The sequence below is a fragment of the Strigops habroptila genome, chromosome Z, assembly GCF_004027225.2.
Source record: "Strigops habroptila isolate Jane chromosome Z, bStrHab1.2.pri, whole genome shotgun sequence".
Taxonomy (NCBI): domain Eukaryota; kingdom Metazoa; phylum Chordata; class Aves; order Psittaciformes; family Psittacidae; genus Strigops; species Strigops habroptila.
In genome coordinates, this window is record NC_044302.2 from 41,696,827 (window position 1) to 41,712,413 (window position 15,587).

Consider the following 15,587-nt stretch of genomic DNA (forward strand, 5'->3'; position numbering starts at 1 on the left):
AGCCTTTGTGTTTTTTTCCCCTTGTCCAGCTGAGGAGGGGAGCAATAGAGCTGCTTTGGTGGGCACTTGGCCTCCAGCCAGGGTCAACTCATCACAGTAATTCTGCAAAATATAATAGAACTTGAAGACTTTTATAATTTTTGTAGCACTTTCTGCCTTGGGATTCGAAAGCAACTAAATTGTGGAGCACACATTTTCCTGTGAGAAGGGAATGTAGTTTTTATAGCCAGCAAAAAAAAAACTGGTTGGAAATTCTGGGTTTAGAGTCACTTTCTTAAGAATGAATTTGTTTGGTAAATGTTGACTCAATTATTTGAGAAAACAAAGCCCTGTGGAGGTGGGGGAGCAGAATTCAACTATATGGAGCTGAACTGTAGACACGTTTGCTGCATTCTGAACCATGATGTAGTGAAGTATTTCCTACAGTTGCCTTACCGCAGTGCTAGCAACAACGTGTTATTACTCCTACAAGATAAGCTGTATTTGAGAAGGCTAGTGTAAATACCAGTCAGTAAACCCACTTTATTGGAGAGAAGTACTGACGGTATTTTAGTTAATAAAAATTACATTCCCTTTCATTAAGGAGCATGCAATTCCTGCTAGTCACTACTTACTTACATTGGAAACAATTGACATTTTAAAATACTGCAATAAAACAAATGGTGGCTTACTTACTGCAGCTCCCTTCTGCCTCTTGTAAAGGTGGTTCTGAGTCCTACGGCTCAGGTACCTGCAGTGTTCAACCATCTATGCCCAAAGAGTGGCTGCCTGCCTGCAGGTGTTGACCCAAGGTGTGGCAAAAGCATCTCTGCGGGACAGCTGCTGGCAATCAGCTTTACAGTAATGAGCAGCAATCATCCTTTGCTGGCAAATGGCAGTGTATTGTTCTGGTGGTAGCAAATTACGCCAACGCAGCATGCTGGCCATGGCCACAGAACTGCTGCAGAGGAGCTGGTGAGAGTGAAAACGCCAAGTCCAAGTTTTTGGGACTGCAGGAAGCTAGTGGAGAGGTTTTGTGCACAACATGTTGCTGTGGGAGATGTTCATAGCTCCTCTCTTGGGCTGGGTTGTTCAGGCACCATGAGCATATACACTGAGAAGGACAAAGCAGTTATTTGCTAACTCATGCAAAAGGTGGATGAGATGTTATGAGCTCTGAGGGTGAGCATTAGCATGCCTAGCACCCCACTCAGGCAAACGAAGGGTGTCTGCTATGGCCACCCTGCTTGCTCTGCCTGCATCTTCCCTCTGTCTCTGCTGACTATCTCATGGCTGGCTGCAGCAGCCTGTGCCAAGGTTATGCATCAGTGTCTTATCAGAGTTGGGCCTTGGATTTTTCCCAGGCACACAGCAAAACTGGGATGGAAGGTTACAGGGAGGAGAGGAAGAGAAAGAGGAGCATTAAGGCATTAACTATACTACCATCTAGATTTTTTGGCTGCAGCCTCTGTTCTACGAGTTAAGATTTTAAGGGCTGAAATCTATTTGGTCCATACTTAACATTACCTTCGCACAGTCTGCTTTTTCTAACTTGCTTTTAGTTATGGCACTTGAGAAAAGGCCACACAGCAAAATCTGCTGGTGTACTTCTGCTGTTCATCTGACAGACAGCTGTCTACAGAAACTAAAAATAAAAACCACCCCAAACCAAAACAAATCCCTAAAATCAAAGTTTGAAAAGTAAAAATTTATTCACAAGCATTTGAAACAAACAAACAAACAAAAAGCTGATATAATAAGCCTTTCTGAATCCAGCTGTCACATTGAGGATTCAGAACAGACCTGTAAAGATATCTTTCAACATCATGGTATACTGTTTTCCAGGCCACTGCTACCAGTGGCCACTGTAGCATATACCGCTGCTACAGCTGTCTCCTAAAAGAGTATACTGTAATCACTAGTTCTGGTGGTGTCATTCACATAAGAAGCCCAGGGAATACAAGAGCTGTTAAAATGACAGATAAATGAAATCTATCACATGGGGTTAAAAGACTTAAAATCTATCATGTGGTAAAAAGACAGAGAATTGTTTCATAGAAGTAAAAAATAGTTTATTGCTACAGTGCTCTCTAAATACATTTGACTAGAGGTCTTTAAGAAATAGGTCATTTCAATGCACACAATTTCTAGTCTCAAGTTATTTGTTCACTTGTTATCAGAGACAGCCCAATGTTAAGAAAATGTTAACTTCTTGAAAAAAGTCTGATCTTCACCATCAACCACCTGCGAATAAGCGAATACACCTCTCAGTGGGAAAGATTTGTACCTGTCTTTAAGAAAGAAGCAAAAATTAGTACATAAGAGCTTTTCAGCTTGTTAGCAAAAAAAAGAATTACTCAACTGCACAGAAATTAGATACTGCCTTCAAAAAAAGAAGTCCCCAAGACAATATAGTTTTGCTCTATAAAGAACTGAACAATATACTGGAGAATTCTAAACACAGGATTTCAAATAAAAGCACAATCACTGACGTAGAGAGAACAGAATCGCTTCACAATATCAAACTGAAATGTTGATCTTGTCCTGAAAAAAAGTTCAGCTACACATCCTGCAATCCTAACTGTATGGAGGAAGGAGTTGCTTCTGAAGATGTGCGCATAGATGAGAAAACTGCATTTCACTTTACATTTTATTTTCAAAGTAGCCCATAAACAAATAAGGTTAACCCTTAGTAATGCAAGTAAGCCGCGCTGTTAATCCTGATGTAGAGACATGCTGTAGTTAAAACCTCTCATCAGAGAAATAAAATACTCTCCTCCATTCTAGCCAAGACGGTTGCTATTCCATGGCTGCCAAGCAAAGAAGGGATTAATACTGGCTGAAGTGGTCTTTGTAGAGATGTAAGAGTGGATGGAAGTCTCAAGGCTCACAGTTTTTTCACAGAATTGAGGACTTGTTGAGAGCTTGTAAGACGAACTGTAGTTTCAAACAGATTGGTCAAGCCACACTGTATCTTCATTTAGCACAAAAGGACGATACTTACAACTCTTCAAAACAGTGATGGATATTCAGTTATTTTGCATGTGCTTGTCGTTCCAGCGCTGCTTCCATTCGACTTTGTTTTAAACCCTACAGGAGACAATTTAGCAAAATCTTGGTTTTACTAACGTGGAAATAAAAGCTTTAGCCACAGAACAACACACTTTTTTACAATATTCTTTTAGCCCTTTACAAATCAAGAATAGCTCTGTACTCTTTGGGGAAATCAGAATGGGTGGTTTTAAAAGGACAAAAGCCAAACTACATGTCTTCTTTATAATTAGTGGCTTCGCAGTGTAATTTCAATCCACAACTACATATAATCTGAAAAAACAAATTCCAAACCTAGTCTTTTGAAGATACCCTACGGCACCAAATCTCCCAACTTCCCCAATGCAAAGAGTTTAATTCCTCCTGTATTTTCTTCTTAAGTGTACAAAGGAAATAGAAATCAATACTCCATGCCACATATTTTCCATAACTATGCTGACAGCTCCTGCTGCACCTTCACAGCCACCTGAAACAACTACTGATGAATACTCTGCAAAATTCATAGAACAGAATCATAGAATAGTTTGGGTTGGATGCCAAATCTGATCCTAAATGTGATGTTACCACTGACAAATACGTAGAAGATCACCGAATAATAAACATATTCAGATTTAGTCCACCTGTCTACAAAGACAGAACCAGTTGTTTCAGAATGGCTATAAAAGTACCTAATGGGACCAATCCAGCAAAACAAAGAACTAAAACATCACCTATGCATATATGCTGGCTCAAGTGACTCACACTCAAGCACAAGAATACTTACACAATATAAAATACCGTTAAATACAGCTATTATGAGTTAGAATAAGAGATCTAAAAAGCAGTCTAACTTCTTGCTGAAAACAGCAGCAGCAACACAAAAGAAAAATTACAGAGACACTCCAAGACAAAAGTAGCACGTACCAGGTAATACCCAGTGTGGTAACCGCTCATATACCAGGCTATCAACATGCTCCCCAATGCTTCATCATCCTCATGAGAGTCCAGCCCCAGAGGTGGTGGAGGAGGAACCAACTAAAAAATCAAAAAGCAAATGACTGTGTTTCAGTAGGGCATATCCCACGTTAAACAGCAATCAATTCTAGATCAAAGAGCAAAATATAAAACTGAAACACACGAGCATATACTCAATGCATTCTCTGAAAAGGAGTCAAATAAGATCATCTTTTCTCAAAGAATCAAGCAAACAAAAAAAAGTAAATTCAAAGCCTGGGAGAAACAGGATTCCTGTAAGATGACTGCACACAATCATTTTTATTCTCCGGCACTTTCTTCCTCATTCTCCTGTGACTTACCGGTAGTCCTGCTGGGAAGGGTGGGGGCCAGCAAGATAAAAACGATGGAGGTGCCCTGAATTTTGATCCAGACTACAGTGAAAGAATTAAATATTGCAGATTGAAAAGAGATTTCAGGCATTACAATTCTATTTAAGAGAATTTTTTGAGCAATTCATGTACCTTAAACTAAAGATACATCCAACCCCATCCCAGCAATTTAATGAAACTACAGTGACTACACAGAGTAGCTACTTCTGTGGAGCACTCCATGACTGGAAAAGTAAAAAACTTAACATTACACGTGTCACTGCAGTAAACACTGCTGAAACACGGTCCTGGTCAATACAAGCATTTAAGAAAGTTTTCTAAACAGAAGTCAGTGGTTACACTCTCAAATGAAAAAGATGTTTGCCCATAGGCAAACAGGAAATTTCTGTGCTCCTGTGTGGCTGGGGGCACATGCTGACTAAACTCCATTACGCTTGTGAATATCTTTAAAATGAGCTTAGTTACAAATCTATTGATGTTAAAGAAAAAAAGACAGAAGAAAACCTTATAAAAAAAAAAAAATCTTGCATAAACAGTAACATTTAGAAAACACAATACTGTGTTTGAGTGCACTATCATTTAGACTCTTACACAACAGGAAAACTGAAAAGTGTAACAATACCACAGCCCTCATAATTAGGTAAACAAGCTGAAGCTGAGAGCTCCTATTACATCTGGACATCACTTTTGCTGCTTTCAATGTCCTGTGTGTTGAGACATACCAATGTCTAGAAAAAATGCAATCTTAAAACATCAACAGTGCTGTTATTAACAGCACTATCACAGCCCAGGGAACAACATCCCTCTTTAAAGTTACAAAGCACTTGTAAAGCAGGTGTTAGCTAGGGAGAAGGCTTTTCTCACTAAATAGCAGCACTGCAAAAGTAGCTACATTATTGTGAAGTGACATACCGACAGCACCAACACACATATCTGTATATCCATTCTCAAAATGCTGTTATTTGGTTTCTAGACAATAACGAATCTCATCCTTTTGTCTCAGAATCTATAGTAATAATACCAGGCCTAACAGTGGTATATGAATTATTAAGGCTGAGGTTACCCTTCCCAGGCCTGGGACTCCTGGTGGTACAGGAAAATGTAGGTTTTCAGGGAAGAATCTTCCTTTCATGAAGCTGTTTTTGTTTCCAGGTGACTGAGAAGATTTTTCACTTTCATCTGTTGAATATGGAGTCTCATTCTCATTCTAGAAGACAAAGACATTCTCATGAGATGCACTAAAGAGGACTGCTTGCACTACAGCAAGCAATTTTAGTGCAAAAAAGCTTGGGAAGCCCCATTCCACCCTTCTCTCTCTGTAGTCCTCCCAGTCCTCCTCAGGAAAGATCTTATAACCTCAGAATCTCATCTGCTCACCATTTTATCTGTTATCTTTCACTCGTGAATTTCTTGTTGTCCCCTCCCCTTCTTCCATGCTGAGTTCAAGAAGTAAGGGGATGTTTTCATTCCCTCCATCACCTTGTGTCCGTTCACAATGGAATCGAGTATCGATTCTCACTCCGAGCACCGCAGTGGTACCAGAAATACTTAGAAAGTTGATTCTCCCACTTTCTCTTTTCAGAAGAGCAAAAAAGCATCCCTCACCTCCCCAGAACTCCCCATCCCATTTACTGTTTCATCGTTGGCTGGAGGAAGTAGATCAGCCAGGTTCTGCTCCTCCTGGTTTCCATATCCCGTGTAAGTAACAACACACGTGCCTCTCTTGTGATTGATGGAGGCAATAGTTGCTAGGTACACATTACCATCCTCAGACCAAACGGCATTACAGCTGTCACCAACTTTCCACTGCAATAGAAGCAAAAGAGGCAAGTAAATACCTACCTCAAGGACCGGAAAGATGCCTTTTCCTAAACTGCTTTTCGTTCCAGCCACCAGGAAGATGACTCCCACCCAGGGGGTTTTTCCTTTGTATTAGTGAAATTGCTCAGTGTAACCTACAGATAAGTGTTTGAACATTATCACCCCTACCCTGAAACACGACTCTCAAAGTTACACAGAAGGTACTTGTGAGTACCACAGAACAGCACGACAGCAGAAGCAACGCTCGCATTTACAGACGAGGTGACCTGTTTAGAAGGCACCATGTTGGTCCTCCTTCTGCTTTTGTTCTTTTTATTGTTCCTTCTCTTTACGTCCTGGCGCTGCTCCTGTCTGTCCGAAAGCTCCGAGCACTCCCCGTTCTTTAAGGCGTTCTTCGGGAACAGAAAGGAGGAACACGATAAGCGACCATCCGCCAGCCCGGGCCCGCTGCGCCCGGGCCGCCCCCCTTACCTTGAAGGAGGCCACCGCCTTATCATACGCCTTGATGAGGGCCGCGTCGTCCCACACATCCGAATCATCGCTCTGCAGAGGCCACAGACCGCTTTATCGCGCTCCCAGCCCCGCTCCCGCCCTCCGGACCCGCCCCGGCCCGCGCGGCGCCCACCTGCCCGGTGCCGCGCCTGAACAGCACCCGCTCCGCCATGGCCAGGCGCTGACCACGCTACTGCTCGTCACTTCCTGCGCGCCGTGGCGGCGCGGAGCGGGGGGCCCCTCCCAGCGACCTGCGGCGGCGTCGGCCTCGGCGCGTCCCGCGGCGCCGAGCGGAGCGGGGCGGGCCACCTGCTGCACACAGCCCGGCACACCCAAGGGCGGGAGCGCGGCGGCGGCAGCTCGGAGCAGGCGAAGGAACCCGCTGGTTTCCCACCAGCTGCCAGACTCAGCGACGTTGTCGTGGTTTAACCCCAGCCGGTAACTCAGCCCCACGCAAGCGCTCGCTCACCTCCCTCCTACCCTCCTCCTGGCGGGATGGGGAGGAGAATTTAAAGGATGTAAAAACATAATAACAGTTCAGTAACTAAAGTATAATATAAAACTACTACTGCTACTGATAGTAAGGGAAATATCAAGGGGAGAGAGTGTAAAACTAAAAAGGGAAAAGAAAAAAAAAAACCCCTAATAAACACAACTGATGCACAATACAATTACTCACCATCTTCCAACTGATCCTCAGCCTGACCTGAGCAGCAATCTGGGCCTTCCGGGTAACTGGCACCAGTTTATATACTGGGCATGACATGCTGTGGTATGGAGTACCCCTTTGGCCAGTTTGGGTCAGGTGTCCTGTCTCTGCTCCCTCCCAGCTTCCTGTGCCCCTCCTCACTGGCAGAGCATGAGAGACTAAAAAGTCCTTGATCAGGGTAAGCACTGCTCAGCAGTAACTAAAACACTGGTGTATTATCATTGTTCTCAGACTGAAGCCAAAACACAGCACTGTGCCAGCTACTAGGAAGGAGTAAAATTAACTGTTAGAGCTGAACCCACAGCGCACATGTTCCTTCAAACCATACTGCAGTGGGAGCCACGCAGAAGCTAAGGCATCCACTTCTGTGCTCCCAGAGAGGTTGCACTTTACCTCAGCCAGTACACAACTCAGCCTGCCTGTGAAGTGAGCACTGTGTGCTCCCACACCAAGTTTAGTGCTTGAGGCTAGATTATGCAGCAGTTTTATATCATCTTAGTGACATGGCGACTTCAAGATCCATTTAATTTGCAACTTGTTAACTTCAAGGCTGCAGCTTCTCTGAAGTATCAGCAGTAGGTTCAGTTACATACACTGATGAAGTCTGCAACACAACATTGTTTTCTATAGTGCAGACTTACCACTGCATATTATATTGCTTATAATATGCATTTCTTATATTACAAGTTTTATTTATACTTCTATTTATACTTATATTGCATTTCTCCACAATTCCATCAGTGCTTTTTGTTCTTGGTAACTTCTTAGAAATCAACTGATTATCAAGCATGACCACTTCAGATCAGACAGTATTTCATGCAACATTTTATTGCAAAAATAATTTAGGATGAAATTTACAGTCCGACCTCTGTAAGGTTAAGCTGTACTTCAAGAATTAAGACAAGAAAATCTGGTCTAACTGTAAATACAGAAGTTCATTGTTACTGGAAACAGTAAGTGAGACCAACAAACACAGCAAAAGCTGGAGTAAAGTACTATTGCTTGGTTACTTCTATTTATATGCATGCAGAGAGTGTAGTGACTTTTCAAAGAGCACTCCAGAGAACTAAGCCTACACTAACCAGAAAATACTCTAACTAATGGTAGCTGAGCAACTCCACAAGATGAGATTTTAATCATTTAATGGCTGGACACTTCTGTGAATGATCTTCCAGGCCCTCCTCTTCACTGGTGCACTCCCTCCAAGCAGCTCATTTTGCTCCTGCCTGCAGAGACTTCCTTTCATTAGCTGCTTTTTGTTTTTGCTGCATGATTTCAGAGTCTCTGTGAAGACAGAAAGTTGGATTTCAGATCCTGGCTCACTGTGTTTCTAAGCAAGGTCTCCTCCATCTTGTTTTTGCCCTTTAGCAATACCCATTTTAAGAATGGGAAAAACTTCTCAGCCCTGAGCACACTGTTTACACACCCCTGGGATTTTTTTCCCTTTCAGTACAGTACAGTACCCCATGAGGTAACAAGTTATTAGTAGACCTTATATAATTCTTTTGGTTTTAGATCTTTTGGTTTTAGAAGTAAAGGACACAATGGATCAAACATCTTCAAGAAAGTATTACACAACCTTTCCCTGTTCATTCCAGGCAAAATGCTGCCCAAAAGAAAGAAAAGCTTTACAGTTCATAAAAAAAAAAAGTATTTAACAACAGATGCAGTAAAACCCCAATTCACAGTTTATGCTGTGACATGTGAATGAACTGCAAATCAAAGTACTTAAATGCTGTTTCAGCTAAGACTGGATTCTTTCTGACCCATTTTCCCCTCAACTTTACTACATCTCACCTCTGTTTTCTCTGAGAAGCAGACAAGCTATCCTCTTTCCTTTTCCCTTTATGGATCTCCTGGGTCTTCTTCAGGTTCTTTTGGCGGGCAAGTTCACGCTGGTTCCCACCTGTGAGATAATACACAGTTTATACAGGTACTACCACTTTATTTACACACAGTTTGCCTGTGAAGAAGTCTATTATAAAAATGGTAAGGTGTGGCTCTATCCGTACAGCTGGTATGGCAGTATCTTCTGTAGTTGGCAGCATCTTCCACCAGTCTCCCCCTTCCAGTGCAGAACAGGAAGATAAAAGCTTGTTAGTTCACACAATTACATTTCTATAGGTTATGTCTAAGAGATCACCAAGATCCATTCCAACATTCCTTCCAGTGACGCAATGCAGTTTCTCATGAAAGACCAAAACCAGACAATTCCATCAATAACCTGGGCAAAATGACAACAGTAACTTACGCTGTTGAACAAACACGATTACATTTTCCTATGCTCAAAAATGAAAGCTCCACCTCCCCATAATTTCTGTTGTTCCTCTTTTTCTCTCCAGTCTTAAGACTATGTATGCCATCTTTCAATCTCAAAGATGGGTCTCTCCAATCTTCATGTGCCTGTAATTTCAAGTATATGGAAACAGTTTAGGACGAGGTCAATTTTAAACAGCAACCTGTTGATACAATTCACTGCTTTGTATTCACCCCATTTGTGAGCCAATAAAGGTACCTATCATGTCAACACATAGGCAAGAGCAACCCCGCAGAAGCAGGTGTTCTGTGCATTCTTCACACCTGTACATGTACTGTATGGCACCAGAAGCCCAAATGAAAACAGCATATTACAACAGCTGCTGACCAAGGGCTGCTCCTGCCTTGGAAGATAATCCTCACCTGTGACAGGACATCAAGCACTATCTTTTGAAAAAGCTAAGAAAACTCCTGCTCCATCCTTCTCACTACCATTGAGTGAGATCCTGTCCCCAGATTCCATGTAGGACCACTATTTGTTCAGAAACTAAATCAGCTCGCTATCTCTGGTAACAATTGAGTTGATTAGAACTTGATGACTCATGAGCAGATGATACATTCCAGGCTATAAATGGTTCTTCAGTTTTGTGGTGTTCAGGAGGCAGGAATGTCTATAAACAAGTTAACTGCAATGAAACAGCTCTTTGCTGGTGCTTAAAGAAATGAAGTATCTTCTTTATCATGAAAAAATGGGGGCAGGCAGTCAAACCACACTGCTATAGCCAGAATTTGCATAGCAGTTATCCTCCACCTTTAAACCTCATATACCTCCTTCCTTTCTAAGGAAGGATTGTGCCTAGTGTCTGCAGTTACCCCATACACATCACAGTTTAAGCCTAGCTAGTAACTCAGCACCACACAGATGCTCACTCACCTCCTCCTTCCCCCCTCTTCCTCCAGGTGGGATGGAGAGGAGAATTAAAACAATGTAAACCCCATGGGTAAAGACAAGAATAGTCCAATAATTAAAGTATACATATAATTACTACGGGAAATAAGGGGAGAAAATATAAACCTTAAAAGGGAAGGAAAAAACCCCCAATAAACAGCAGTGCTGCACAATACAATTGCTCACCATTCACTGACCCATACCCAGCCCGACCCGAGCAGCGATCTGCCCTTCCAGGTGACTCCCCCCAGATTCTATACTGGGCATGACGTGCTGTGGTATGGAATACCCCTTTGGCCAGTTTGGGTCAGGTGTCCTGTCTCTGCTCACTCCCAGATTCTTGTGCCCCTCCTCAGTGGCAGAGCATGAGACTTAAAAGCCCTTGATCAGGGTAAGCGCTGCTCAGCAACAACTAAAACATTGGTGAGTTATCAGCACTGTTCTCAGACTGAAGCCAAAACACAGCCCTGTGCCAGCTACTAGGAAAGAGAAAAATTGTTACAGCTGAACCCAGGACGACATGGTAAGACTATAAACTTCAGAACCAAATGGAATGGCATCACTGAAAAGCTTGGCTGTCATTTGCAAAACAGAGGAGGTGGAAAAGTAGAACAACATAGTATGCACACAAGGCATCCAGAGCCAAACATCTGTTTGAAAAGAGGATTACTGGTATCACCCCTGCTTCCAAGTAAACATTGCCAAGAACTGTTTGGCCCCAGTACTCCACCTGGGATGCTGAAAGAGTATCCTTAGCTCCAAGGGAGATGGCACCATTTTCTACACTCTGTATCATCAACCTAAATCTTCCATGAAGTTTGGTCCAGTCCTGACAGAACGTAATTCAACTTCCTGTAATGTGAAATTCAAGCATGATCTGCCACATAAAGGCCAGTACACTCTTCCTGCTTATACCTATGCTTGAGCATCCCCATCCATGCCTGCTTCTGCAAGACATACGCCTTAGTTCAACCTGTCCGTGCTTCTCCAACTCCAAGATTCAGCTGGTCTTGAAGAATAAGCAGAAGACCTCTGAATAGCACTGGAACAAGCAGTAATCATCTCTACTGTAAGGAGGTGAAAGAGAATAGCAGGAAAAATTGGCTACTGAGGTCATCATCCCTAGAGTTTTTTTCTGAGCAGCAAATCACTAATCATATGTTAGAACTTAAAGCAGAAGAACAGTGCCTGCCACTGTGTCCCAAAAACAGAAAGCAAAAGTAAATAGAACTGTTTGATAAAAGAAAAAAGCAATAATGGAAGACTAGTGACATAAAACCTCTCTAATTCATCAAGTCACCCCCATCTTCACAAATTTATTCATTTTCAGGTACCCTGAAATTTGGCAGTGCAACAAGTACTATGAATTTATGAATGCAGAGGCACAATAATTAGTTGTTAATAAGCACTTAATTGTTATTTTACTAAAAGTCCACTTGAAATCACAGGGTCTAATCCCGGTCTGATTAACAGCAAAGAGCTGAACTCCAGAAACACATATTAAAGCTAAGGCTAGACTGTATGGTAGTACACCACAACTCCTACACCTCTAGTAATGCAGATACTGTACTGAAGTAGGTCTTCCAGAAGTTAAATGTTATCATCCTGCTATGCTCAGGTGTGGGATGCTGTGCCTCTTTTTAGCATTCAGCCATGTATATTTTAGTATCATGCAGAACAGGGGGAAAAATATCAACAGAAGCCATAAACCTGCCTCTTCCTCACATTCAAGGTTTGATGTGTACACAAACTGTTTCTGACCCAGGTCTTTATCTGCACTTCCACCAGTACAGTGGCATTTTAGCTGTGAAAGTAAAAGCACCTCCTCAGTTAAACACAGGCAGTTTCTGTATTGCCAAGTACAGTAACACAGAAGCCAGGTCAGCCACCCCACCAGTTAGGGGAACCAGAACATTCTACGTTTGGTTCACAGTTCTCCGCCATTTTAAATCAGATGTATCAACGTTACTTTTGAATAAGGTGATGATTAATAAGTCCTGTTGCCTTTTCAATAACAACCTCCAGCACCACCACCATTTAAGCAACGTAGTATTACATATTCGGCAGTGACACGAAAGCTCTTTAGGTGCAGACTGGACGGTATCCAGGGCTGAAATTACTGTTGTTCTAGCGTACCTCCATCCCCCCGCCCCCAACACAGCCACGCCAGGGTCCGGGGTGAGAAGCCGCTTGCTCCAAGCCTAGGACGGCAGTAGGATGTGGGCAGCCTCGGCGCCAGCCGCCACGCACTCGCCGCGGGAAGGCTACGGCCATGAGGCCCGACACCACACCGCGGCCGACCTCCCGACCCCGGACCAATCGCAGAGCTGCCCTCGGCGCGGCGCCCAGGCCGCGCTCCTCCGCTAAGGCCCCACCGCCCGCCCCGCTCCCCGGCGGGGCCCAGCGCAGCCGTCCTGCACTCACGGGTCATCGCGAGACGCTCGGGCCGCGCAGCGCCGCTACCACCGACCGGCACACACTCACACCGCCGCAACTGCCAGAACCTTCTGCCTACCCGCCCGCCGCCCCTTATAAAGCGTCGCTGCTCCCCGACGTCATCGCGGCGCGCGGGAGGCGATTCACCGCCCTGCGGCTTGGCCAATCGGCGGGGGGGCGTGGCCGGCGGCGGGGGAGGGCCGCGGTTGCGCCGCCCGGCCGGGTTGCGGGGAGCGGCCTGGCGTGACAGCGCGGGGCTTGGGACCGAAAATACCCCCAGTCGTTTTACCCCTTCACGGAAATCCGTTAGTTCAGGACATTGCAATGCGTGTTGAGTCCTGCCAATTAATTACGTGTTCTTGCTTGGCATAATTTAGGACCCTGAGGGGCTCCTCCAGCTGTTTACGTTCGTAGCTGTTTACCTGTTTCCCAGGCCTGATCGATGCAGTAAGGCCTACACTGGTTTGAGAGAAGGCATCAGGTCCTCTTGTTGCATGCCCTCCTTATAGAGTCAACTAGGGTGGAAAAGCCCTTTCATATCATCAAGTTCAAACGTTACCCCAGCACTGCCAAGCCCACCACTAACCATGTCACTGAGGGCCTCACCTACACCGGGTTTTAACACTTCAGTGACAGTGACTCCACCACTGCCCTGGGCAGCCTGTTCCAATGCCTGACCACCCTCCCAGTGAAGAAATTGTTCCTAATATCCAATCTAAACCTCCCCTGGCGCAGCTTGAGGCTGTTACCTCTTGTCCTATCACTTGTTACTTGGGAGAAGAGACCGACCCCACCTCACTACAACCTCTTTCAGGCAGTTGTAGAGAGCAGTAAGGTCCCTCCTGACCCTTCTCTTCTCCAGACTAAACACCGCAGTTCCCTCAGCCATTCCTCATCAGGCTTGTGCTCCAGACCCTTCACCAGGTTTGTTGCCCTTCTCTGGACCCGCTCCAGCACCTCAATGTCTCTCTTGTAGTGAAGGGCCCAGAACTGAGCACAGGATTCGAGGTGCAGCCTTACCAGTGCCAAGAGTCCCTGAAGCCTTGTCCACGACTATGTCTCTATACACAATGAAATACTTTATTCGGTTTCAAGGTGGACAAAGGAATCGCTGCAGTAGATCGTTGTCAGTTAAAATCACCACAGAAAGTTAAAAACGACAACAAAAGCACACAAACCGAACCAAACCGAAGAACCCCCACGCCGCCCCTCTGCTGCTTTCTCTGGCAGCCCCTGCCTCTCTTGGCCCTAAACACCGAGTGCAAACGAGGGAGAGCCCTCTTTGATCAGCACCGCCCAAGCCCTCCCACAGAAAGACCGTTCTCAGCAGCAGGCAGCCGCCTTGTTCGTTTCAAACGGGCCATAGCGGGCACAACCAACGCCCGGAAAGCTGCTCGCGAGGCGTTTCTAACGGGACAACCGGCCTCGCTCCGCCCAGGCCCCGCCAGCACGGCCGCCTCCGGCCCGCCGCGGTCTCCCGCCCCTCTGCTTCCTGCCGCCGCGCGCTGATGACGCTGCGGGCGCGCTGGGCGCGAGGCGGGTGACATGCCGTGAGGCGGCGGAGCTCACGGCGGTACCGGGCCGCGCGTCGCTGACGCCTCCGCCGAGCGCTCGGACGGAGCCGCCGCCACCGCCATGTTCCGCCGGGCCCGGCTCAATGTGCGGCCCAACGTGCGGCCCGGGGGCAGGAGCGCCGCCAGCAGCGCCGCCGGCAGCGCGACCAGCAGCGCGGCGGACACGGAGCCTCAGGGCTCGGGCTCCGCGGCGGCTGTCAGAGCGGAGGCTGCGGCGGAAGCCGTGGCCGAGCCCCCGCCGGCCGCACCGCGGGTCGAGAGGTGAGTGCCGCCGAAGCCCGCGGTAGCTCGAGGGGTGGGGTTGGGCCGCGCCGCGCCGCGCGGTTCGTCGGCAGGGTCTGGTTTGGGTCGCTGCCGTAGCCCGTCCGCGGATCCCCGGGAGCGGGACGGGTCTGGAGAGGTGGGGGACCCGGCCCCGGTGCCCTTCAGAAGTCCCTTGGGATGTGGCAGTGGCTGTCTCTCCGGTAGCGCTCGTTGTCGCGACTTATCACCTCCGGGTAACCCCGGCTTTGGTTTGGAGTTGTCTCGCCTTGAAAACCTCCTGAAATAGAAGTGCAGCACTGCGCCCTGTTTGGTGCCTGGTGACGGCAATCGGACAACAACTTCTGGGTGTCTGACGCATTTGCAACCTAAGCAAAACCTGCGCTTCTTTACTGCAGTTCCACTGCAGGTGCTTGAAATAATATATAAGTTAAGACTGCGAAGGAGGGGCCTAGTGTTTTCCAGTACTCATTTTTAATGGCAGTGCAGTAGCTGGGAGCTCCAGTTTGCTGTGTACAGCAAAAAAAATTTCATAACTGAATGACTTTGATTTTGCGTCCTTACAGTGCTTCCTGTTTTGCCTTCACTTCTTCATGTGTTAGCAAGGGAGAAGTCTCTGCCTTTTCCTCGTTGGTTTAATTTTTTAGTGCTTTTTATTGAAGTTGAAATGCATGGTAAAGTTGGTCCTAGGATAAGTCAGTCCTTCAGGACTGCCCTGTTTAGGGCTAACACCC

The 15,587-nt window shown here is 45.9% G+C and overlaps 3 protein-coding genes across 9 annotated transcripts in view; 1 reads left to right on the forward strand and 2 right to left on the reverse strand.

The window, feature by feature from the left end:
- Window positions 1-1,672: 1,672 nt before the first annotated feature.
- Window positions 1,673-7,022, reverse strand: LOC115600702 (survival of motor neuron protein-like). 4 transcript variants are annotated; one of them, XM_030469970.1, is made up of 9 exons: window positions 6,802-7,022; window positions 6,648-6,719; window positions 6,443-6,568; window positions 5,988-6,161; window positions 5,419-5,562; window positions 4,326-4,397; window positions 3,934-4,044; window positions 2,984-3,069; window positions 2,030-2,270 (listed from the first exon to the last, which is right to left on the reverse strand). In XM_030469970.1, the coding sequence occupies exons 1-8, from the start codon at window positions 6,838-6,840 to the stop codon at window positions 3,013-3,015; spliced, it is 795 nt and encodes a 264-aa protein (XP_030325830.1). In that variant the 5' UTR covers window positions 6,841-7,022; the 3' UTR covers window positions 2,030-2,270; window positions 2,984-3,012. The 4 variants fall into 4 exon arrangements, with proteins under 4 accessions (XP_030325829.1, XP_030325831.1, XP_030325830.1 ...); XM_030469969.1 differs by having other exon boundaries at window positions 1,673-3,069; window positions 6,802-6,975; XM_030469972.1 differs by lacking the exon at window positions 4,326-4,397 and having other exon boundaries at window positions 6,802-6,975.
- A 1,163-nt stretch (window positions 7,023-8,185) lies between these two features.
- Window positions 8,186-13,180, reverse strand: LOC115600703 (small EDRK-rich factor 1-like). The gene is made up of 3 exons (XM_030469973.1): window positions 13,007-13,180; window positions 9,175-9,283; window positions 8,186-8,661 (listed from the first exon to the last, which is right to left on the reverse strand). The coding sequence occupies exons 1-3, from the start codon at window positions 13,011-13,013 to the stop codon at window positions 8,589-8,591; spliced, it is 189 nt and encodes a 62-aa protein (XP_030325833.1). The 5' UTR covers window positions 13,014-13,180; the 3' UTR covers window positions 8,186-8,588.
- A 1,309-nt stretch (window positions 13,181-14,489) lies between these two features.
- The window catches only part of BDP1 (B double prime 1, subunit of RNA polymerase III transcription initiation factor IIIB), a 50,239-nt gene continuing 49,141 nt past the window's right edge, over window positions 14,490-15,587 (forward strand). For 2 of the 4 annotated variants that reach the window (XM_030469974.1, XM_030469978.1), the window contains exon 1: window positions 14,490-14,853. In XM_030469974.1, coding sequence (XP_030325834.1) covers window positions 14,654-14,853 — 200 coding nt within the window. In that variant the 5' untranslated portion in view covers window positions 14,490-14,653. The remainder of the gene's footprint in view (window positions 14,854-15,587) is intronic. The other 2 variants (XM_030469975.1, XM_030469977.1) reach the window with 1 other exon arrangement.